The 23929-nt window shown below is 47.5% G+C and overlaps 1 protein-coding gene across 1 annotated transcript in view; it reads left to right on the top strand.

Annotated features, from left to right (window-relative positions):
• Positions 1–23670, top strand: part of LOC137536829 (zinc finger protein 436-like) — a gene marked incomplete at its 5' end in the record, with an annotated part of 35131 nt that extends 11461 nt beyond the window's left edge. The window contains 5 exons of the mRNA XM_068259021.1: positions 12092–12230; positions 18554–18803; positions 19018–19607; positions 19702–19746; positions 23294–23670. Of these exons, the coding sequence (XP_068115122.1) occupies positions 12092–12230; positions 18554–18803; positions 19018–19607; positions 19702–19746; positions 23294–23670 (1401 nt within the window). The remainder of the gene's footprint in view (positions 1–12091; positions 12231–18553; positions 18804–19017; positions 19608–19701; positions 19747–23293) is intronic.
• Between the last annotated feature and the right edge of the window lie 259 nt (positions 23671–23929).

Genomic DNA, 23929 nt, shown 5'->3' with positions numbered 1-23929 from the left:
TAACTTGTGTAAACAGGTCATCTATCAGGGGCAAGGGGTAGCGATTCTTTACCGTGATTTTATTCAGGCCCCGGTAATCTATGCATGGCCGCAGACCTCCGTCTTTCTTTTTAACAAAAAAGAACCCTGCGCCAGCGGGTGACCGGGAAGGTCGAATGAACCCCTTGGCTAAATTCTCACGAATGTACTCTTGCATGGCCACTTTTTCTGGCCCAGACAAATTGTAAAGATGACCCCTTGGGGGCATACAACCAGATCGGAGATCGATGGGGCAATCAAACAGGCGATGTGGCGGTAACTTGTCAGCAGCCTTGGGACAGAACACATCAGAATACTCGGAATATTGTACTGGAACCCCTTCCAAATGAATCCTGGTCTGGCCTAATGTCACCCTCCCTAAACACTGCTGGAAACAATGAGGTGACCAGCTGGTTAACTGCCCAGTGGTCCAATCGATCTGTGGAGAGTGAAGGTGCAACCATTGCATACCAAGGATGACTGTGGAGGTGGCCATGTGTAATACAAAGAACTGTAACTTTTCCTTGTGTAGTACCCCTATAGTGACTTCCACCTCTGGTGTCTGAGACAGCGGATGATTACTTTGCAGGGGGGAATCATCTACTGCCGTAACCTGAATGGGTGGTTTTACCGGGGTGAGCGGAATACCTAATATCTTTGCAAATTCGAAATCCATAAAATTTGCTGCAGAGCCTGAATCAACAAAGGCCTCGGAATCCTCGGTTTTATCTTCCCATGTAACAGTACAAGGAAGAAGTAACCGTTTATCTTCTAGGGGTAAAAGCCGTGCGCCTAGGGTGCTACCCCCTATAACTCCTAGGCAGTAGCGTTTCCCGACTTATTAGGGCAATTACGTACTCTATGACCCCCCTCTGCGCAGTAAAGACACAGCTGCTCAGACATCCTACGTCTTCGCTCCACTTGAGATAGTTTCGACCGATCAATCTGCATTGGTTCGGGTGGAGGTGAGACTGGAGGAGGTGGAGTTACTGGAGGCGCAGCGTAGGACACCATCTTTACCTGACAACTACCCCGGGTCTGTTTCTGATAGCGCAGTCTGCGGTCGACTCGAATGGCCGATGAAATGGCCTCATCGACTGTCTTAGGTTCAGGCAGACTCAACATGAGATTTGAGACCTCATCCGACAGTCCAGATAAAAACTAATCTAAGAGGGCATAAGTGTCCCACCTGGCTGAAACTGACCACCTCCTAAATTCCGCTGCGTAATCCTCGACCGGACCCTTGCCTTGACGCAAAAGTTTGAGCTTCCGCTCAGAGGTCGCAGCAAGGTCTGGGTCATCGTAAATTACTGCCATAGCTTTAAAAAATTCGTCCACTGAAGTGAGGGCTAAGTCTCCGGTGGGCAAACTGTACGCCCACGTCTGAGAATCGCCAGATAACAACGTCTTAATAAATGTGACCCTTCGGTCCATTGTTCCAGAAGTTCGGGGTCTCAACTCAAAATAAGATAACACTCTACTTCTAAAATTTCGGAAGTCAGATCTGTGACCAGAAAATTTCTCAGGTACGGGTAAACGTATATCAGAACCAGGAGGGGATCGCACCTCATCTACTGCTGTCTGGAGGGTTTGTAAAGAACCAGACAAGGCTTCAATCATAGTCTTGTGACTACCCAGCACTTGATTGATGTTGTCCACTGAAGTGGCAAGTGCGCCCAGACGGTCAGAGTGTGCGTCCATTTGTATTTTGGGTCTGGCGTTCTGTAACGATCGGTGTAACACAGAGAGGGTCTGATTACCGGTGAACTGCAGTATCACCGAGAATACAGAATATACCCGATTATTGATGATCTGCAGTATCACCGATAATCAGATATATCTACTAACCTCTGGACACCTGAGAGAGCAAGTGAGTGTTAAGTGCAACAGTAATTTTTGAGTACAGCACAGTAGTAGTTCCTTCCGTAGGCCTAGACTCTCCCGGGGGAGGAGCTAGGCTGAGAGTAGGAAGGACAGAGTGTGAGTGACACCAGAGAGAGGGTGTCACTAACAGGTCTGGGAACTGCCTATAACAGTAAGGCCAGTTCTCGAGGTCGGGCAATCCAGGTCGTTAACACACAGACAGATACGGTACAGATTCAGGAGACAGATACGGAATACCAATAAACAGGCAGGGTTTGGCAACGGAGTATCAGAATAGCGAGGTACAGAATCAGGAGGCAAATACAGAGTCCAGGAACGAGCAGAGTTTGGCAACAGGATATCAGAAATAGCAAGGTACAGAATCAGGATACAGGAGGATAGTCAGGCAGGCAGAAGGTCATAACAAATAATACAGTTCAATATTCCTAACGCTAAGGTGTGAGGTCCGTGATCGTCAACACCTTTGGAACCTATGCTAGAACACAGATACAGACAAGGCCTGAGTGCTACCACGTAGTGATTGCAACGCCAGACACCTGAGAAATGACCAGCATCCAGTATATATACACCAGTACTCTCCAGTGCCTCCCCTAAGTGCTGGACCAATGAAAGTTGCTGCAACAGTCAGCTGACCGGCCTGGTCAGCTGACCCTCCTCTGACTGCCGTAAAGGCCCTGCCTCTCTGCGCGCGCACGCGTCCTCCTGAACCAGTGTGGACTATCAGTCCCAGCCACACCAGTCATGCGTTGTAATGTTGTATGGGATGCGGAATCCGCCGCCATGCTGTCTGAGCGTGCGGCGTTTCCTCCGCATTCCGCCTTACTGTGCGAAGCAGGCCTATGCGTACAAACCGCCGCGTCAGACGTGGCGGTTTCTCCGCTTTCCGCTATGCCAGCCGCAGAAACAGCCGCCTTATCTTGCGTCCATGCGGCGGCTTTTCCGCATTTCTTCACACTGAGTCACTCTTCTGTGGAGTCTTTTCAAGCCCAAGCCTGCCACCTCCTGGCTCAGATTTCCTTACTCAGAGCTGTTGACATGGGAGGGGCTGCTGCCGCCGAGAAAGAAGCTCTGAAACAGACAAGTGTATCTGTGTGCACTGTGCAGCCAATCATTATCTACTGTATGCAGTTTCATTTCCATGAGAGACACTTCCTACAGGCAGCCACACAGCATACCAGAATAATAGTTGAAGGCAGACAGATGAAAGGCTGTAGCAGCCCTGCTTGTCTATATTTCATAGAGGCTAGACAGCACATCCAGAACAACTCATAACCCGGAAGCAGAACAGGTATGAGCCGGCGGCCATATTGGATATTTCCTGGAGCAATAATGGATAAAAAACACTTAAAAAGGCACACCAGAGTGGCGAAATTATCAGGTAGAGCATTTATTCTTTACAATCTATCAACTGATATGTTTATTTTGCGTGAATCGTTCATCTCTGGTTTCCTTTAAGGGGCACCTAATTGGGGCTGGGAAAAAAGGGCGCAGGCAGCTAGTGGACAAAAAAGGCGCCGCCATTCACTCCCATAATAAATATCGTTTAATGGGCACCGAACAGGAAAAACGGGCGCCGGAGATAAATAACGTTTTACAAACGGCGCACAGAGATTTTTAATGTTTTATACCTGTGCTTGTAAAGATTTACGTTTAGAAAATGCACCCGTGATGAATAACGTTTATAAAAATACTAAACATATTTAACCTATTTAGCTAAAACATTATTTAACATTTTATCCCTTACTGTTTGTAAAACATTATTCACAAAATAAAGCAATCAGTACGTAACTTTAAATTGCAATATATTTTTTATACTAAACAAAGAACTGCGCCTGCCAAATACAGAGAATGTCCATATGAGTATTCGCTACCACAAAACCTAAGTCAAAAGTCCAACGTTGCTGTGACAGCGCTCCTCTTGCAGCCTAAAAACTAAAGAAAACACAATCGCACATAGTGCATTACTGCAGTCTTAATCAACAGTTATCAAAACTCTTCACCCAACACGTGCACAGGTGATAACAGGTGTCACCAAGGGCGCCGACGTCTTTTAAAGCACGGGCTCCTGCCCTTCTATCGCGGGAGTATGACGCGTACTAGCGTCAATATATCCGCGTTCCAACCGCGGAAAAAACGAGGTGAACCAAGCGTCCCTTTTCGCATCATCAACCCGCGTCTGGGACGCAAGCGTCGCAGTGTATATTAAAATCACCTTAAGGGCCATCTAGTGGTGAAATGGCTAACTGTTGGACCTAATTAATCCATTATGTATTAGTCCTGCGGGCATTTAAAAAGGACCTTAAAAAGTACCAGAGAGTTGCACTAGAGGAAACTAGAAAAACAATAGAATTACATTAAATATCAAAAAACCGGAAAAAAAAACAGAGGAAGAAAAAAGAGAGAAGAAAAAAGAGAAAAAAGGGGGGTAGGGGGAAACCAGAGGGAAAAAACAGACTTCAAAACCCCCACATGGGGTATGGGATATTGGTAGACTACATGCTCCATATATCTATCATAAACATTAGCACATACAGTATCAAAACTAAATTTAACCCTATACCCCTGTTTACATAGTTTAGAACCAATCTCAGCCCAACTCAGACAGGAGGAGAAATCTGTATACCCCTCAAGCATTCAACTGAAGTGCCCCATGGGTCTCACATCCCCCCCAAGCTATTTAAATAGTGTAATGCCCTAAGGTACCCCCAATCATGTATTCTGGGGCCACAGATTTCTCAGGGATCTCAACCTCTAAATATCATTAGTGATAAAGCAATTTAGATCGAATTCTACATTAAGTAATATCACTAATGATATTTAGAGGTTGAGATCCCTGAGAAATCTGTGGCCCCAGAATACATGATTGGGGGTACCTTAGGGCATTACACTATTTAAATAGCTGGGGGGGATGTGAGACCCATGGGGCACTTCAGTTGAATGCTTGAGGGGTATACAGATTTCTCCTCCTGTCTGAGTTGGGCTGAGATTGGTTCTAAACTATGTAAACAGGGGTATAGGGTTAAATTTAGTTTTGATACTGTATGTGCTAATGTTTATGATAGATATATGGAGCATGTAGTCTACCAATATCCCATACCCCATGTGGGGGTTTTGAAGTCTGTTTTTTCCCTCTGGTTCCCCCCCCCCCCCCCCCCCTTTTTTCTCTTTTTTCTTCTCTCTTTTTTCTTCCTCTGTTTTATTTTCGGTTTTTTGATATTTAATGTAATTCTATTGTTTTTCTAGTTTCCTCTAGTGTAGCTTGCAACTCTCTGGTACTTTTTAAGGTCCTTTTTAAATGCCCGCAGGACTAATACATAATGGATTAATTAGGTCCAACAGTTAGCCATTTCACCACTAGATGGCCCTTAAAGGGGAACTTCAGCCTAAACAAACATACTGTTATTAAGTTACATTAGTTATGTTAATTAGAATAGATAGGTAATAAAATCTTTTACCCACCCTGTTTTAAAAGAACAGGCAAATGTTTGTGATTCATGGGGGCTGCCATCTTTGTCATGGGGGCAGCCATCTTTTTGGTTGAAAGGAGGTGACAGGGAGCAGGAGACACAGTTCCAACTGCCCTGTGTCCTGATAACCCTTCCCAGCTGCACACACTAGGCTTCAAATGTCAAATCAAAAATGTAAAAAAAAAAAAAATTGCACCAAAACAGCAGAACGAGAACATCAACATCAGAAATCCCATCATGCTTTGCACAGCATAAGGGGAAAAACTGCCCGGGCAGTTTTCTTCTGTGCAGCTAAAAATGAGGCTTGTATAAGAGAAACAAAGTTCTGATGCTGTGAAACTGTTAAAGAAACACCAGGCCTTTTCAGTGCTGCTGAGTCGATTTTTAGTCTGGAGGTTCACTTTAAGGTGATTTTAATATACACTGCGACGCTTGCGTCCCAGACGCGGGTTGATGATGCGAAAAGGGACGCTTGGTTCACCTCGTTTTTTCCGCGGTTGGAACGCGGATATATTGACGCTAGTACGCGTCATACTCCCGCGATAGAAGGGCAGGAGCCCGTGCTTTAAAAGACGTCGGCGCCCTTGGTGACGTCAGCCCCTGATGAGTCCATTGGATGAAACGCGTAGGGCGTCCCCAGGAGCGCTGACGTCACGAGGGTAGCGGGAAGGTCGTACGTTCACACTGAAGGAGAGCGGAGTGTCGGGACGCCAGTGCCGCTACAAGGGGGAACGATATTGGTGGACTGTGATGCCCGAGATGCCCTTATTTCATCTACCCATGTGAGTGCGCTGAACTGTGCAGGCTGCTTTGATTTTAAAACTGGATTACGCTATATGTATTTTAAATTGTTTTACATGTGGAAATTGTGCAATAAATCTGGAGCCATATGGTCATATAACAGAGCATGTGTGAAGGCTGTGATTGATAGTTAGCCGCTTGAAGGCCACGCGCTAGACCCACCTGGAATCTGAGGTGGTGTCCATCTGGTGAGCTGCTATATCTAAGGGGTTATATCTCACCGAGAGTGGAACACACTGTTATCACCTGTGCACGTGTTGGGTGAAGAGTTTGATAACTGTTAATATATTTTTTACAGTCATTATTTCTAAAACATTATTATCCACATAATAAAGTGATCACTAAGGGGGGGTGGTTAGGCTTAGGCACCACCAGGGGGTCTTAGGTTTAGGCACCACCAGGGTGGTCTTAGGTATAGGCATCACTAGGGGGTCTTAGGTTTAGGCACCAACAGGGGGGTCTTAGGTTTAGGCACCACCAGGAGGGTCTTCTTAGGTTTAGGCACCACCAGGGGGGTCTTAGGTTTAGGCACCACCAGGGGAGTCTTAGGTTTAGGCACCACCAGGGGGGTCTAGGGCTTAGGGATAGGTACAGGGAGGGTTCTGTGTGAGAGTAGGGTTAGGTATAGTTTTAGTAAAATTTTAGTAATACTTACTAATGTTTTACAGCACTTATTACGAACGTAGTTATATTTATATCATTGCTATAAACAATATTTTCAGATTTTATTATAAGAAGAAACGATAAATGAAGGTTAATCACAATAATATACAATTATAACGATTAAACATATATTATCGTTTTTTTAGCAAACGTAAATATAAGTTTCACTTTTGAAACAGAGAAAATTAACGTTTTCAATATTGCCGATTTTATACACATTATGTAATGATTTATAGATTTCTAAAACATTATTTTTACACTAAATACAAAACAATATTATCGTTTACACCCCGCGCCCTTTTTTCCCGACGCCCTTTTTGTACGTACGCACCTAATTTTCTTCTTTGGTGCCCATTAGCTGATATTTTGCATTAGCGCCTGGGGTGCCCAAATAGTCCATTAGCCCCAGGCACCCAAATTTACTGATTCTGCTTGTACTGTGCAGGTGCCTGTAGGGTTCACGCCGAGGAAAAAGAGATGTTCTTGCACAGCTGCAGGCTACACAGAGAGGAGTCAAATATTGTTTGGCGGATCTTAGTGGAGAAAAGGCTGACCTCGCACCTTGCTCCAGTGCTTACCGAACTGCAATGAGAAGTGTATGTTCACAGTGAGACAGAGTTTAATTGTAATGTAGCATACCTCCATGTGTTCCACCACAAAGGCCGATCTCTAAGCGTCTGACGCTACTTCCTGTTTATCAGGAAGTAGAGTGTGGCACTTAGAGATCGGACCACCGCGGTAGAACACATGGAGGTATGCCTGTGTTCCTGCCCGCCGCTGCTGCCGCCTATTAATGCTGGAGGGGGAGTGCTGAGGGGAGAGCCCAAGGTGAGGGAGGGGGGAGTTGTTTCCCTCAAGCTACGACCCCTCCTGCCCCCCCCCCCCCCCCCCCCGCGGCTGCATTGCTTGCAGTCCCTTTTGTAACACCACCGCCCCATAATATTTGTGGCTGTCCGTTTCTCTTATCCTTGCTATGTTGTGCTGCTGCCCCTTTGAAAAATCTGTGGCTGGGCTCAGCTGTAGCTATGATGCACGCTTTGCCCCATCTGCACTCAGGTGAGCTCCTGTGTGGCTGTGTATGGCAGCATCCTGCTCACATTCTAATTAGGATTACTCCCAAAAGTATAGAAAGTTATCTAATAAGGCTATTTTTTCTTCAGTGTCACTCAGCATGTGTGTTTTATCATTTTAGGCAGGCTGTGGACACCCCCCCCCCCCCTTTCCTCATTCTGATTATCTACACAGATGTAGAGTGGGGCTGAGCACACTAGCTCTGCTGCTATGTAGTAATCTTCCTGTCACTCTCACTGGTGTATCACAGAGCAGGCTGTGTGTGCAGATCTCTGCCTGGCCCAGGGCCGTGCAGAGGGTCCTTAAGTGGGGGGTGCTCAAATTTAAAAAAGGGGCCTGTCAATGCCTTCCCCCGCATGCCCCTCCTTCCTGGTTTCTGGTTAGGGGGGTATTGATTGTCATGCTGCTGAATGCAGATAATGGGTGCCATGTGGGTTCTGTGTGTAAGTACTGAGTGTCATGTGGGTTCTGGCTATGGTTGGATATCGAGTGTCATGCGGGTGTTGATTGCAAGAACTTAGTGCCATGTAAGGTCTGGGTGCATGTACTGGATGTCATGTGGGTGCTGGGTGCAGGTACCGGGTGTGACATGGGTGCGAATACTTGGTGACATGCCTGTACTGGGTGCTGGCTATGGGTGGGCTTTGGGCATCACATTGGTTTTGAATGCAGGTACTTTGAGTGCGGGTATGGGTTAAGTGGATACTTGGTGCAGATAGTGGGTGCCATGTGGAAGCTGTGTGCAGGTGTGAGTACTGGGTGCAATTTTAGGCCTGGGTGCAGATACTTGGTGTCATGTGAATGTGAGTACTGGTTGCCAGCTATGAGGGGAAGGGGTGGATGATGGGAAAAGTAGAGGTCAGTGTGGGTGCTGCAGGAAGGGGCAGGGCCATGCAGAAGATCCTCAAGGGTGTCGTGCTCAAATTTGAAATCTATAAATCGTGTTAAATTGTGTATCTAATACCCCCTCTCCAGAAAGCAATAAGGCAGTCTTAACACCCCCCCCCCCCCACACACACACACACACACACACACACACACCTTTATAGCAGTATCAGGCAGACTTTGTGTCTCCTTCCAACTCTTTTGGTGCTACCACCCTCAAATCAGCAGTGATAGGTGCCCACTGTGGGTTAGAGTGGGCACAGTGGAGCCCACTGTGGAGGCACAGACTCACCTTTCATTATTGGGACCTCTGTCCCTCTTGATCAGCACCCAAGCCTCTTTTCAGGCAAACAAGTGTTTACCAATATGCAGTGGTTGCTAAGCATTAGTAGATGCAAAACTGCAGTAAGTGCCAAGGTGCAGTGGGTGCCAAGATGCAGTAGATGGTAAGACACAAAGATTCACTTTGTGCTAAGTTGCAGTGGGTGCCGAGATGCCAAAGTAAAGTCTGTGTCAAGCTGCTTTGGTTACCAAGGTCCAGTTTGTATTGGGTGTTTATTTGCAGTGGGTGCTATGCAGTATTGGGTGCTGAATGAGTAGCAGATGGTGATAAACAATAGTGTGTGCCATGTGAGTGCTAATTGGTACAGGGAGCCATGTGAGTGTTGGACATGAGTGAGTACGTAGGGAGTGCCATGTGTGGTCTGGATGTGTGCCATGGGAGAGTACTATGTCTCATATGGGTTCGGACCAAGGATGGGTACTGGGTACTATTTTGATGCTGGCCATGGACGGGTACTAGGTGCATATAATGGCTTTGGAACTTAGTGACGTGTGAGTACTGTGCCATGTGGGTGTTGATTATAGGGGTATGTGGGTCTTAGGTGCAAATACTGAGTGCCAAGTGGGTACTGGGAGTGAGTACATGGTGACATATGGGTGATGGGTGCTGGCTACTAGGGTATTTGTTGTCATGTGGGTGCTAATGGAAGATGCTGGGTGCCATGTGAGTTCTAGGTGCTGGCACAGGGTGTCATGTGGATTCTGGCTGTATGGGTGTGTATCAACCATCATGTAGGTGTTGATTGCAGGTACTCAGTCCCTTTTGAGTTCTGGGTGCAAGTACTGGATGTCATATGTGAGTGCTTGGTGTGGGTGCTGGGCACAAAGTGGAGGCTTAGTGCAACTGGAACTACTGCAGATGAAACATGTGGGTGTTGGGTGCAGATACTGGATATCACATAGGTGCAAATACTTGGTGCCATGCCTGTACTGGGTGCTAGCTCTGGGTGGGTGTTGTGTGTCTTGTGGGTTCTGAGTGCAGGTACTTCGGGTGCTAGTACTGGTTATGTGAGTGGGTGCCATGTGGAGGCTGTGTGCAGGTGTGAGTAGTGAGTGATATGTCAGGGCTGCAGTGCAAGTACTGTGCCATGTAGGTGTGAGTACTGGGTGCCGGCTATAGGGTTAAGGGGTGCAGGTATTGGGTGTCATGAGGCTGTTTGATGCAAGTACTAAGTGCCATATTGAGGCCGGATGTGAGTATTGGGTGCAGGGTGCTTGGTGCAAGTACTGGGTGCTTGCTATAGTGGGGGTTACTGGTTGAGTGTAATGTGGGTGCTGAATATTGGTGGGATTGCTGTGGGTGCAGGGAATTGGAGGTCACTGTGGGTACTGCTATGAATGGCATAGTTGCTGCTAGGGGAGCTTGAGGTCAGTGTGGTTGATGGGGAAGGGTAGGTCACTGTGGGTGCTGGGGGGAGAAGTAACTGTGGGTGCTGTGGAAGGTAGAGGTCAGTATGGATGCTGGAGGAAAGGGAGGTCACTGTGGGTCCTTTGGGGAAGATCACTGTGGGTCTCGGGAGGTAGAGGTCATTGTGGGTGCAGGGGGTGGGAGGTCACTACAGGTGCTGCTATGAATGGCATAGTTGCTGCTAAGTGAGGTAGAGGTCAGTGTGGGTGCTGGGGGAAGGGTAGGCCACTGTGGGTGCTGGGAGAAGTCAGTGTGGTTACTGGAGGAGGGAGTGGATGCTGGGTGTTGGGAGAAGCCACTGTGGGCGCTGGCAATGGGAGAGGTCACTGTAGGTGTTGCTTTTGGGATGGGAGGTCCCTGTGGGTGCTGCAGGGGATAGGAGGGTAGCCACTGGGGGAGGGAAAAATCACTGTGGGTGGTGGGGGAGTGATAGGTCAGTGTGGGTTCTGGGGTAGGCAGGATCACTGCTAGAGCTGGGGAGGGAGAGGTCACTGTGGGTGCTAGGTGGAGGGAGATGTCACTATGGGTCCTAGGTGGAGGTAGAGATCACTGTGGGTGCTAGGTGGAGGGAGAGGTCGCTGTGGGTGCTGGGGGAGGGAGAGGTCACTGTGGGTGCTGGGGAAGGAAGAGGTCACTGTGGGTGCTGGGGAGGGAGAGGTCACTTTGGGTCCCAGGTGGAGGGAGAGGTCACTGTGGGTGCTGGGTAAGAGAGAGGTCACTGTGGGTGCTAGGTGGAGGGAGAGGTCACTGTGGGTGCTGGGGGAGGGAGAGGTCACTGTGGGTGCTGGGGAGGGAGAGGTCACTATGGGTCCCAGGTGGAGGGAGAGGTCACTGTGGGTGCTAGGTGGAGAGAGAGGTCACTGTGGGTGCTGGATAAGAGAGAGGTCACTGTGGGTGCTAGGTGGAGGGAGAGGTCACTGTGGGTGCTGGGGAGGGAGAGGTCACTATGGGTCCCAGGTGGAGGGAGAGGTCACTGTGGGTGCTGGGTAAGAGAGAGGTCACTGTGGGTGCTAGGTGGAGGGAAAGGTCACTGTGGGTGCTGGGTAAGAGAGAGGTCACTGTGGGTGCTAGGTGGAGGGAGAGGTCACTGTGGGTGCTAGGTGGAGGGAGAGGTCACTGTGGGTGCTAGGTGGAGGGAGAGGTCACTGTGGGTGCTAGGTGGAGGGAGAGGTCACTGTGGGTGCTAGGTGAAGGGAGATGTCACTGTGGGTACTGGGTAGGGAGTGGTCGCGGGGTACTAGGTGGAGGGAGAGGTCACTATGGGTGCTGGGGGAGGTAGAGGTCAGTATGGGTCCTAGGTGGAGGGAGAGGTCAGTATGCCACACTAGGATTCCTGTCTGGGCCTCTTCACTTGAAAGTGTCCCAGGCGGGGGCGGAGCTTCCCGTGGGTGGGCGGGGTGTATCGCGGTTGGGGCAGAGCTTATTTTGCGCGGCGAGAGGGGCCTTTTTTGAAGATTTTAAAAAGGGGGGTGCCTGGGCACCCAGAGCACCCCCCTGTGCACGTGCCTGGCCTGGCCCCACATGTTATACATCTCTGAGTAGTATATTGTAGTGCAGGTCTGAGGTGAGAGGAGTACGCAGTATGATGGTGAAGGTGTGCCAGCAGGAAGCAGCAGATACAACTTACATTCTATCTGCAGGAAAAGAGCTGGAGAGGACAGGAGAGCAGACAGGCAGCTCACAGCCCACTGGTGAGTAGACAAAGGCTGCTCAGCTCACTGGGACACTATTAGGGGGTATGGTAGTGGTGTATGTTGTACCATGTTATGATCCAAAACAGGATAATACCATTTATTGGCTGACTGTGGAAGAGGAAGTCAGCCAGTAAATGGTTTCATCCTAATTCAAAACTTATCCCACAGTCTTTGCTGCATAAGAGAAGCTCATCAGCTCTTCTTCTGCCTTCCAGCAGCCAGCTGCACTCTCTGGGAATGGCAGCAACAATATTATTCAAATTATTACTAAATGGCGTGTGGTGTGCCATGTTAAAGCAAACCTGTGACTTTAAAAAGAGAGAAAGTCACATACTTACCTCAATAGAAGGAAGCCTCTGGATTCTCCCACATCCTCCTCTAGACCACCGATGCAGTGCTGGGACCCTCTGGAAGGTCACACCAGCTGCCCACACCTCTCAATAAGTCCTTGGAGAGGTTTGGGAGATCCCAGCACTGGTGAATGAAGGGGGAAGGGGGAGGCCTATGGATAATCAAGAGGGTTCCCTCTACTGCGATACGTATCTAAATGGAATGATTTTTCCCCCTACAGATACATTTTACGTTTTGAGTCCAGATGATATCGGTAAGGCTGGGGTGACCAGTGATGCTCGGATACCCCCAATCACGAATTCGAGTAAATCCGGCCACGGCAGAATCGAAATCCAGATACGCCGTGATCATGATCCGGATATCAATCGGAGCTCCAAATTAGATTGCATGTAGAATCCGTGATCACAGCCGTGATCACGGATTTGACTTTATCGTTAATAGCAAAGCCCACATACATGCTACAATCACCCAAGTTGCATGGATTATAAAAGTGATCAGTGGCTAAAAAAAAAAATTCAAAAAGAACTTTTAGTTTTTGAGAAAATTGATTTTAAAGTTTCAAATTAAAAAGTATTTGTGATTAAAAACCTGCCAAAACCCAGCCGACTTTAGCTGTTAATAGCAAAGCGCCCTTACTTGCTGGAAACACCAAATTTGATCAACACAGTAAGAAGTACAGATGTAGAAAACGCTGGCACTACAGTTAATGGACTCCTGTGTAGGTGGGAGGGGGAGAGGGGTGGCACATAACACACAGTCGTGTACGGATGGGTGACTCCCCAGCGTGCTCAGGCAGCAGTATATCTGCATCAACAAAGAAGGAGGAAAGCGCCGGCACTGCTGTCATTCACAATTTATTGGTTCCAAGCAAGGCAACATGTAAACACGTACATGCATTAAAACGACATGGTGAGGTCACATACCCGGTGGTGGATCGTTGTGGCGTGATGGTGGGTGCAGAGGGGAGGAAAGCCTGACGGCCGTTTCGCGCTATGCGCTTCTACGGAGGCTGCCTCCGTAGAAGCGCATAGCGCGAAACGGCCGCCAGGCTTTCCTCCCCTCTGCACCCACCATCACGCCACAACGATCCACCACCGGGTATGTGACCTCACCATGTTGTTTTAATGCATGTACGTGTTTACATGTTGCCTTGCTTGGAACCAATAAATTGTGAATGACAGCAGTGCCGGCGCTTTCCTCCTTCTTTGTTGAAACACCAAATTTGCCAGATATGTTAAGTAGAACAGTGGGAACAAGAGGACATTAAAAAAAAGAAAAAGACCTTATAGTTTTTGAGAAAATCGATTTTAAAGTTTCAAAGGAAATCTCAAAGGAAAAAAGTATACATGTAAATGCGGTAAATACATTAACTGTCATTTACCACATTTAAATTTATACTATTTTCCTTTGAAACTCTAAAATAGGTTTTCTCAACTATAACTATAAGGTCTTTTGGTGTTTATAGCATGGAAGGGGGCTTTGCTATTAACCGCTAAAGTCAGCAGGTTTTCAGGTAATAATCACGGCCCGTGATCACGAGCCGGATTTGGACCACGATCACGAGTGCATTCGGAACTGAATCTGTGATCGAGAGGCGATCACGAATTTGGAATCCGACCACACGGCTGTCCCCAGTACAGCACTGCTGTAGATCGCAGCGCTGTACTATGTGAATAGACGCCGTCTAACAGTCTCTGAGCTGCGATTGCCGTTGGGAGGCTGAAGGCAGAGTGGAGCTCCGCCTACCTAGCAGAGCTGTGCGTGCATTAGCGTGCGTGATCTCCTGCAAAGTGAGAACCAAGGACTTTACACCGATTGGCGTTAGGCAGTACTGGGGCTGCCATGGTGGCCATGCCCATTGGCGTGATGCAGTTGGCTAGCAGTTAAAAGGAAACAAATATGGCAGCCTCCATATCCATCTCACTTCAGTTGTCCTTTAAAGTGCCGCCTCCCCCCTGCCTTACTGGCTAACTTTGAAAGAGAATCCTTCTCCCACATGAACAGAAGCTCAAACAGCTCTTCTTCTGCCTTCCAGCTTGTAATAGTCCAATTAAGCAAAGTCTAATTTTACACATAAAATGTTGACTCCTTTCCACTGAAAATTGCAATCATGCTGGCCAATGCACTGCAATCGAATTACTATTTGCCCCCAATTAACCATTGCTATTTTCCATGCGATGCAGCAGGATTTTACAGGCAACCATAAGGTTTATGTTGCAATCATGATTCTCTGACAAGGGGTAGGTTTGGCAAAACTATAATATTACCATGTTAAGTATTGCACAGTTTAAAGAGGAACTCCAGTGAAAATAATGTAATAAAAAAGTGCAATAATAATGTATAAATGATTTAGTCAGTGTTTGCCCATTGAAAAATCTTTCCTTTATCTAATTTACATTCTGAAATGTATCACATGGTGTTTTTTTTTACTGCTAGCAGGTGATATCAGTGGAAGAAGAAGCTGCTTGCTTTTTTTGGCAGTTGGAAACAGCTGTAAACAGCTGTCATTTCCCACAATGCAACAAGGCTCCTATAGTATGAGGTCAGGACCTTGGTGCTGACATCACACTGTGGGAGGGATTTCACCATAATATCAGCCATGCAGAGCCCCCTGATGAGCTGTTTGAGAAAAGGAATAGATTTCTCATGGAAAGGGGGTATCAGCTACTGATTGGGATGAAGTTAAATTCTTGGTTACGGTTTCTCTTTAATGCTGGAAATAAACAATGAGGTTTTTTTTTGGCAGATTTACTGGCCGATCAATTTTTTTCCGTTAGATTTCTATTCACTTCAATAAGAAAATTGATCAGAAAAAACAATCAAAATCAGATTGAACCCGTTGCAAATGTTGTATCGAGCCATCTATCTGCCAAAAAATCTCATTGTGTATTCCCAGTATAATGTTTCTGTTATGTATTTTATATTGTGTTTTGACGCCAGCTATTGCTACTGAGATCCTCTATTGCTGCTGCTCCAGATAGCTGGAGGTGAAACATGCTGAGTTGTCTATAGACGTGTTTACTAATGGAAACAATGGACTTGCTGAAAACTTCTGTAGCCTCAGATAAGACATATTGTGATCTAGGCTTTTCTGGAAGCTTCTGTGTAATGTCTATAAATAGGCATTCCCGGCAGCTTAAAGTGAATGGAAACCACATTTAAAAAAATGAGACAGATACTTACCCAAGGAGAGGGAAGGCTCTGGGTCCTATAGAGCCTACCCACTCCTCTCCTGGTCCAGTGCTGGCTCGCCCGGTAGCAATATTTGACTAAATTAGTCAAGTACTGCTTTACCTGGCTGAAGGAGGCTTCAGAAGTCTTCAGGGAGCCTGAGTGCTCCTGAAGAAGGGCAGCCCTGTACTGCGCCTGCGCAAGCACGCTCTTTTGCATGCTCACCACTGTGCAGTATGGAGCCGCACGTCTTCAGGAGGACACGGCTCCCAAAGACTTCCAAATAGCCTTTCGGTGCGGGATTGAAACGGGGGGGGGGGGAGCCAGCACAGGATAGAGAGCACCGAGAGAGGAGACGGAAGGCTCTGTACGACCCAGAGCCTTCCATCTCCTTAGGTAAGTATTTGCTTCATTTTTTTAAAATGCGGTTCCCACTCACTTTAAAGCTACATCCACACAGTACAATTTTGCATCAAATTGACGGTGATCTGATAAGATGTTGCATCGTAGGTAGGCGTCCAAATTGCTCCCAATCGATATTGCGATCGATTTTGCATTGATAACTACTCAAAATCGATTGCATTGAACACTGTTCCCCCACCGAGTTGTAGCAACTCGGAAGGACAAGCAATTTGGAACCCTGAAATACCTGTGCGCAGGCCACGCACTTTAGGCCGGCATCCAACTCAGGCATTACGCAGCCTATGCATATAGGAGAATCCACCTGCTTCTGGCGCGGGAGGCCTCACGCCTTTGCTGTCGCATCAAGCCACTCACACTTGGCTTTTAATGTCAAAGCATGGGCCTTCAGGGACAGGTCTCACCAACATGCTGATATTTGATTAAGTGGCAAATGCAAATTTAAATTTTGGGAAAGCGATACAGCGAGGTTGGTGACCAACTAAAAGAAACATCTGGCCTCTGTGAGTCATCTTTTCATAGGGGATCAAATACTTATTTCACTCATTACAATGCCCATCAAGCTCTGCCTTTGGGGCACAGGGTTTTTGAGGGTTCTTTTGTTATTATTCTGTCTCTCACCGCTACAATAAACCTACCATTACAATGATAATATACCGGTAATCTCTTGGTCTGAGGGCAAAAGAGCAAAATAATCAGGGAATCAAATTCTTCTTTCTTTTGCTGTAGATGTAGTATCCGTGGACTTTGCAATGGTCTTTGATACTGGCCTTTGCAAAGGCATTTGATAGCCTTTTCACCAGGCCTTTGATAGCCTGGTGAAAAAGCTGAAGATACAGGGACTAGGAAACTAGGAGAAAATGTGTGTACAGGGTAGAGAACTGGGTAAGGGACAGAAGGCAAGGTGTGGAGGTAAAGTAATCATGCTCAAAATGGGAAACTGTTAAAAGTGGTGTCCTGCAAAGGTCAGTATGAAATCCAATGTAGCCAGCTTCACAGATAGTACAATGATGCAAAATTATCAACACTAAGTAGGATGGTGATGTATTAGGCTCCCTGCACACTGCATGCGATTCCGATTTTTAATCGTTTTTTACATCTGATTCTTAATCGATTTTTACATCCTATTCCGATTTTTAATTGTTACTACATGCTGCATTTTTTCCTCTGTTTTTTCTGCTGATTGCATTCAGGGAAAATCGGAATAGAAAATCAGAAACAGAATCGGAATCGCGAAACGGATTTGCAGTGTGCAGGGAGCCTTACAAACACATATTACCATATTTACAGTCAACGGCACAAAACTAGGAAAACATTAAAACAATGAAAATGGTAGCAATGAGCTGATCACTGTATGCCTAAATGTTATCTAAATGTATTCCTCTTATTATTTATTGCATTTATAAAGTGCCAACATATGATGCAGTGCTGGACAATAAATAAGGATACATACAATGTAGACAAAAGTTGTCAGACAGAGAGGTAGCCCAAGGTTATACATGCAAACAGGGCAAAGATACATGATCATGTGATTTTACAGCAAATTTCAAGTTAGTCCATGGGAGGGTGTCATCGGTGGGGTCCAAGATCAAGAAGGACACACTGGAGGGAAGGAGACCATGACAAAGGCTAACAGGGCCAGTGCTACAATTAAGGCAAGGTTGGCAATTGCCCCCAGAGCCCAGCCTGTCCCATCTCTTCACCCATTAAAAATGTATTGCTTCCGGCCGGGCTTTCGGGTACTGTGGCCTTGGTTGGGGAAGCAGTGGCAGGTAGGGGAAGGAGGAATGGCCTCCCCGAGTGCCCCCTTCTTTCCCCCTGCCTGCCCATATGCAGAGTGACATGAGCGGAAGCAATAGTAAAACTTACTTATCAGTGCCGCCATGAACTTCTGCAGGTCTTCTCCCCATCACATTGTTCTGTGTCTCCTCTCTCTGATGTCCCCTAGTGGCGCCTCTCATTACTGCACCTCTGGAGGAGTCAGAGAGGAGACAGAGAACTGGTGATGGGGAGAAGATTTGCAGAAGTTCCCAATGGCGCAGACAGGTGAGTTGTACTGTCAATTCTTCATACAATGCTCTGCACAAAAAAAGGGGGGGGGGCAGGGGAACTACCGAAAATGGGGGACACATCTGGTTATAAATACTGGTAAGCTACCTAATCCAGGGGGGCACATCTGGCTATCAATACTGGGGGCTACCTAATTCTTTGGGGCACATCTGGCTATACTGGAGGAAGGCTCTCTAATCCTGGGGGACACATCTGACTATCTATACTAGGGAGCTACGTAATCCTTTGGGGCACATCCGGCTATCTATAAAAACATAGAATAGAGAGTTGTGCTGTAAGTGATAAATGACTGTTGTTTTCTGTTACAGCATTTGTGACATATTCCAAAAGAATTTCCAAGAAAACAGACATCATGACAGATTCCATCCATGGTGACCAGGAACCAGTCAAAGAGCAGAACGTGACAGATGACAGCTTAGTGACATCAGATGAACAGGGTGACAGCAGCAAAGAGTCAGAGTACAACCCCTCTAATGATGAGCTGGACACCCACTCTGACACAGAGAAGCAAGAGCAAAAGACAACACCCAAAGGAAAGTCGGAGTTCTCCTGCAATAAGTGTGGAAAACACTTCATATATAAATCCTTGCTAAATATCCACCAGAGGCTTCATACGGGAGAGCGGCCCTAGGAATGTTCAGAGTGTGGGAAACGGTTCACTCAAAAACATCATCTTCAGATTCATCAGAGTATCCACACTGGGGTGAAGCCTCTTCACTGTGATGAGTGTGGGAAAGGGTTTAATAGTAAATCAGATCTTATAACACACCAGAGGTATCATACAGGAGAAAGGCCTTTCCAGTGTACTGAGTGTGGGAAAAGTTATGCTGCAAATAACATGCTCCGTAGACAAACTGTCCCACATGGAAGTTAAACTATTTTCATGTTCTGAGTGCAGTAAAAGTTTTCCCACCAGAGCCCAACTACAAACCCACCACCTTGTCCATACTGGAGAGAAGCCGCATGAGTGCCCTGAGTGTGGGAAATGTTTATCTAGAAAGTCACATCTCCCCAGCCACCTGGCAACCCATAGCAAAGAGAAACACTATAAGTGTTCTGAATGTGGAGAAGGTTTCCGCCTTAAAAGTCACCTTGTTCAACATGAAAGCTTTCATATGGTAGAGAAACCATTTAAGTGCAGTGACTGTGGGAGAAAGTTTACCCGGAAGTTTGATCTTCTTAAACATGAGAGAAGTCACACAGAAGAGAAACCATTTGACTGCCGTCAATGTGGGAGAAAGTTTAGCCGGAAGACTTATCTTCTTATACATGAGAGAATTCACACGGGAGAGAACCCGTTTGAGTGCCGTGAATGTGGGAAAAAGTTTATCCGGAAGAATTATCTTCTTAGACATGAGAGAAGTCACATGGGAGAGAAATCGATTCCATGTGCAGAATGCGGAAAACGTTTTGCTGAAAAAGACACATTGACAACGCACATGCTCATTCAACACAGGTGACAAGCAGTTTGCCTGCTCAGAGTGTGAGAAGCAGTTTCCTGGTAAGAGAGCCCTAGATCATCACCTCTCTACTGTGCATACATTAACTCAAGCATCCAGTATATCCAGGCCCACAAACAATGCCCAGATATCAGCCCATACAGAGGAGCAGTGGCGTAGCAATAAGTATAGCAACCATAGCGTTGCTACGGGGCCCTACGCCATAGGGGGCCCGCCTGCCCGTACATCAGTTTTTTTTTTTTTTTAATGTCGGTCCTGTCCGGGGCCCCCACCCCACCCCACCCCCGATACTTTTAGAGCTGCGGGTCCCCCCCCTGGCCCCCCTCCTCTGATAAGGTGGCTGTGAGGAGGGGGACTACTTGGGCGCAATGATACTCCTGGCGGCCGGCCCGACAGTTACTCTATAGTTCCGGCTTCCGGGCCGGCCAGCTAGGGAGAAGGAGGAGTGATGTCCTATGCGCGTGCGAGGGAGGGAGCGGACTGCTCAGGGTGCTGTGCCTGTTGGACTGGAGGAGGCCAGAGCGGAGGAGAGCGGAGCGACCCGACCCGGCCCCACCCCACCGTGACCGTCCCACGCAAGCTGCCCGCAAGTAAATTAATACATGTGCCTGGCTGGCTGGTGCTGCTGGCTGCTGTGGAGCACGGTCGGAGGTGGGTGGGTGCTGGGGAATGGCCTGGCCGGGGGACTTGCTGTCTGCTGTGTGTGGGGGGATGGGGGAAACAGAGAAGTGCTGGCTGCTGTGGGGGGGGGGGGGGGGATGGGGGAGAGAGAGAGGTGCTGTGTGTGTGTGGGGGGGGGGGATGGGGAGAGAAGTGCTGGCTGCTGTGGGGTGGATGGGGGAGAGAGAGGTGCTGTGCGTGTGTGTGTGTGTGTGGGGGGGGGGGGGGGATGGGGGAGAAACGTGCTGGCTGCTGTGGGGGGGATGGGGGAGAGAGAGGTGCTGTGTGTGTGTGTGGGGATGGGGGAGAGAAGTGCTGGCTGCTGTGGGGTGGATGGGGGAGAGAGAGGGGTGCTGGCTGCTGTGTGTGTGGGGGGGGATGGGGGAGAGAAGTGCTGGCTGCTATGGGGGGGATGGGGGAGAGAGAGGTGCTGTGTGTGTGGGGGGGGGGATGGGGGAGAGAAGTGCTGGCTGCTGTGGGGGGATGAGGGAGGGAGAGGTGCTGGCTGCTGTGTGTGGTGGGGGGGGATGGGGGAGACAGAGAGGTGCTGGCTGCTGTGGGAGACAGAGAGGTGCTGGCTGCTATGGGGGGGGGGGGATGGGGGAGACAGAGAGGTGCTGGCTGCTGCCCCCACATAGTGATTGTCTGGTAAATGCTCCCCCCACATAGCGATTATTGTCTGCCGAATGGTCCCCCCCATAGCGATTATTGTCTGGTGAATTGCCCTCCATAGCGATTATTGTCTGGTGAATGCTCCCCCCACATAGCGATTATTGTCTGGTGAATGCTCCCCCCAAATAGCGATTATTGTCTGGCGAATGGTCCCCCCCATAGCGATTATTGTCTGGTGAATGCCCCCCCCCATAGCGATTATTGTCTGGTGAATGCCCCCATAGCGAGCGATTGTCTGGTGAATGCTCCCCCCACATAGCGATTATTGTCTGGTGAATGCCCCCCCATAGTGAGCGATTATTGTCTGGTGAATGCTCCCCCCAAATAGCGATTATTGTCTGGTGGATGCTCCCCACATAGCAAATATTGTCTGGTGGATGCTCCCCACATAGCAAATATTTTCTGGTGAATGCTCCCCGCATAACGATTATTTTCTGGTGAAATGCTGCCCACTTTACGATTTCTGGTGAAATGATGCCCGCATAATGCTTATTTTCTGGTGAAATGCTGCTCTCTTTACGATTATTTTATGGTGCAATACTGCCCACTTTACGATTAATTTCTGGTGAAATGCTGCTCTCTTCACAAATATTTTATGGTGAAATGCTGCTATCTTTATGATTAATTTATGGTGAAATGCTGCTCTGTTTACGATTAATTTATGGTGAAATGCTGCTCTCTTTATGATTAATTCAGTGCTGTAGAGTCGCAGTCAAGGAGTCGGAGTCGGGGGAATTTTGGGCACCCGGAGTCGGAGTCGTTGATTTCATAAACTTCGGAGTCGGATGATTTCTGTACAAAATCCACAGCCCTGTTAAGTATTAGACTAAGGAGTCGGAGCCATTTTGGGTACTCGGAGTTGGAGTCGTGGTTTCATAAACTGAGGAGTCGGAGTTGGAGTCGGAAGATTTTTGTACCGACTCCACAGCCCTGGATTAATTTATGGTGTAATGCTGCTCTCTTTACAATTAATTTATGGTGAAAGGCTGCCCTCTCTACGATTATTTTATGGTGAAATGCTACCCACTTTACGATTATTTTCTGGTGAAATGGGGGTGGGGATGGCGGCGCGGGGGGGGCATACAAAAAATTTGCTATGGGGCCCAGTCATTTCTAGCTACGCCCCTGCAGAGGAGGGTCCTTTACAGAGTCCCAGATCTAGACTTGGTTCCCCTAAAATAAGGTATGAATGCCCCAAAGAATTTACATATAAAAAAAATCACTTTGCTGCCCACTGGAGAACTCACACCAATTAAAAACCATTTGCATGCCCAGATTGTGGGAAGAGCTTTACTCAGAAAGGGCAGATAGAGGCACATAAATGACAACTACATGGAGGAGAGAAGACATTTCAATGTTCTGAATGTGGCAAATGCTTTTCTCTAAAGTCTGATCTCACATACCATATGAGAGGCCACACTGGAGAGAGAGACCTTTTATTTGTTCAGAGTGTGGGAATGGTTTTATGCTGGGTACACACCATGCATTTTCCCGCTCGATCCGAGGGGTCGATCGGGATCGATTCGATTATTTCCGACATGCTCAATTCGGATTTCGATCGTTCCTACCGTTGATTTGCATGTTAAAGGGAAGGTTCAAGCAAAATTAAAAAATGAGTTTCACTTACCTGGGGCTTCTACCCGCCCCATGCAGCCATCCTGTGCCCTCGTAGACACTCACTGCTGCTCCAGTCCCCTGCTGGCAGCTTGCCGACCTCGGAGGTCGGCAGGACGCATTGCGTACATTTTTACGCATTCCCACTAGTGCAAGAACATTAACACATACATTTTTATGCATTACTGGTACAATGCGTACATTTTTACGCATTGAACCAGTAATGCGTAAAAATGTATGTGTTAAAGATCCTGCACTAGCGGGAATGCGTAAAAATGTACGCAATGTGGCCCGCCGACCTCCGAGGTCGGCAAGCTGCCAGCGGGGGACTGGAGCAGCAGTGAGTGACTACGAGGGCACAAGATGGCTGCATGAGGCTGGTAGAAGCCCCAGGTAAGTGAAACTCATTTTTTTATTTTGCTTGGACATTCCCTTTAAGTATGCAAAATCGACGGCAGGAACGATCAAAATCCGAATCGAGCATGTCGTAAATAATCGAATTCGAATTGATCCCGATCGATCGGGAAAATGCATGGCGTGTACCCAGCATTACAGTGAAACCACATCTGGTCATTCACCAGAGAACCCACACAGGAGAAAAGCCATACTCTTGTCCCATATGTGACAAATATTTGCTGACAGAGGCAAAGCACAAGATAATTCACACAGAAGAGAAGCCTTTTGTGTGCTCAGAATGTGGGAAAAGCTTTAGGCAGATCCTGCACCTTGAGTCTCATCAGAGGATCCACACTGGTGAGAAACCTTCTGTGTGCACTGAATGTGGGAAGGTCTACAAAGATAAAGGAACCCTCATTCTACACCAGAAAAACCACACTGGGGACAAACGTTTTACCTGCTCTGAATGCGGGAAAAGATTCTCTATAAACTCTGAGCTTATCAAGCACAGGATGAGGCACAGCGATGAGAGACCTGTCCCTTGTCTGGAGTATGGCAAATGTTTTATAGATAAGGAGTCTGGTCATACATCAATGGAGCCACACCAGAGAGAAACCATATGAGTGTCAGGAGTGTGGAAAATGCTTCAGAAATTATGGAAGCCTTGGAAATCATGTGAAAACACACACAGCTCTCTAGACTCAAAGTAATATACGTTGGGCTCTCTAACACAAAAGGGGCCATATGCAATTCACTTTTTCTTCTGAGTTTTCTCCTAGGTGATATGTTCAAAACTTGTAGTCGCCTTTCAAGCCCCCAGCAAGCAAGAAAATACTCAGAATAAATTTGATAGGACTTTTTCAACAACTTTTTGTGTACTTT

The sequence above is a fragment of the Hyperolius riggenbachi genome, chromosome 10, assembly GCF_040937935.1.
Source record: "Hyperolius riggenbachi isolate aHypRig1 chromosome 10, aHypRig1.pri, whole genome shotgun sequence".
Taxonomy (NCBI): domain Eukaryota; kingdom Metazoa; phylum Chordata; class Amphibia; order Anura; family Hyperoliidae; genus Hyperolius; species Hyperolius riggenbachi.
This window is presented reverse-complemented; position numbering and strand designations above follow the sequence as displayed.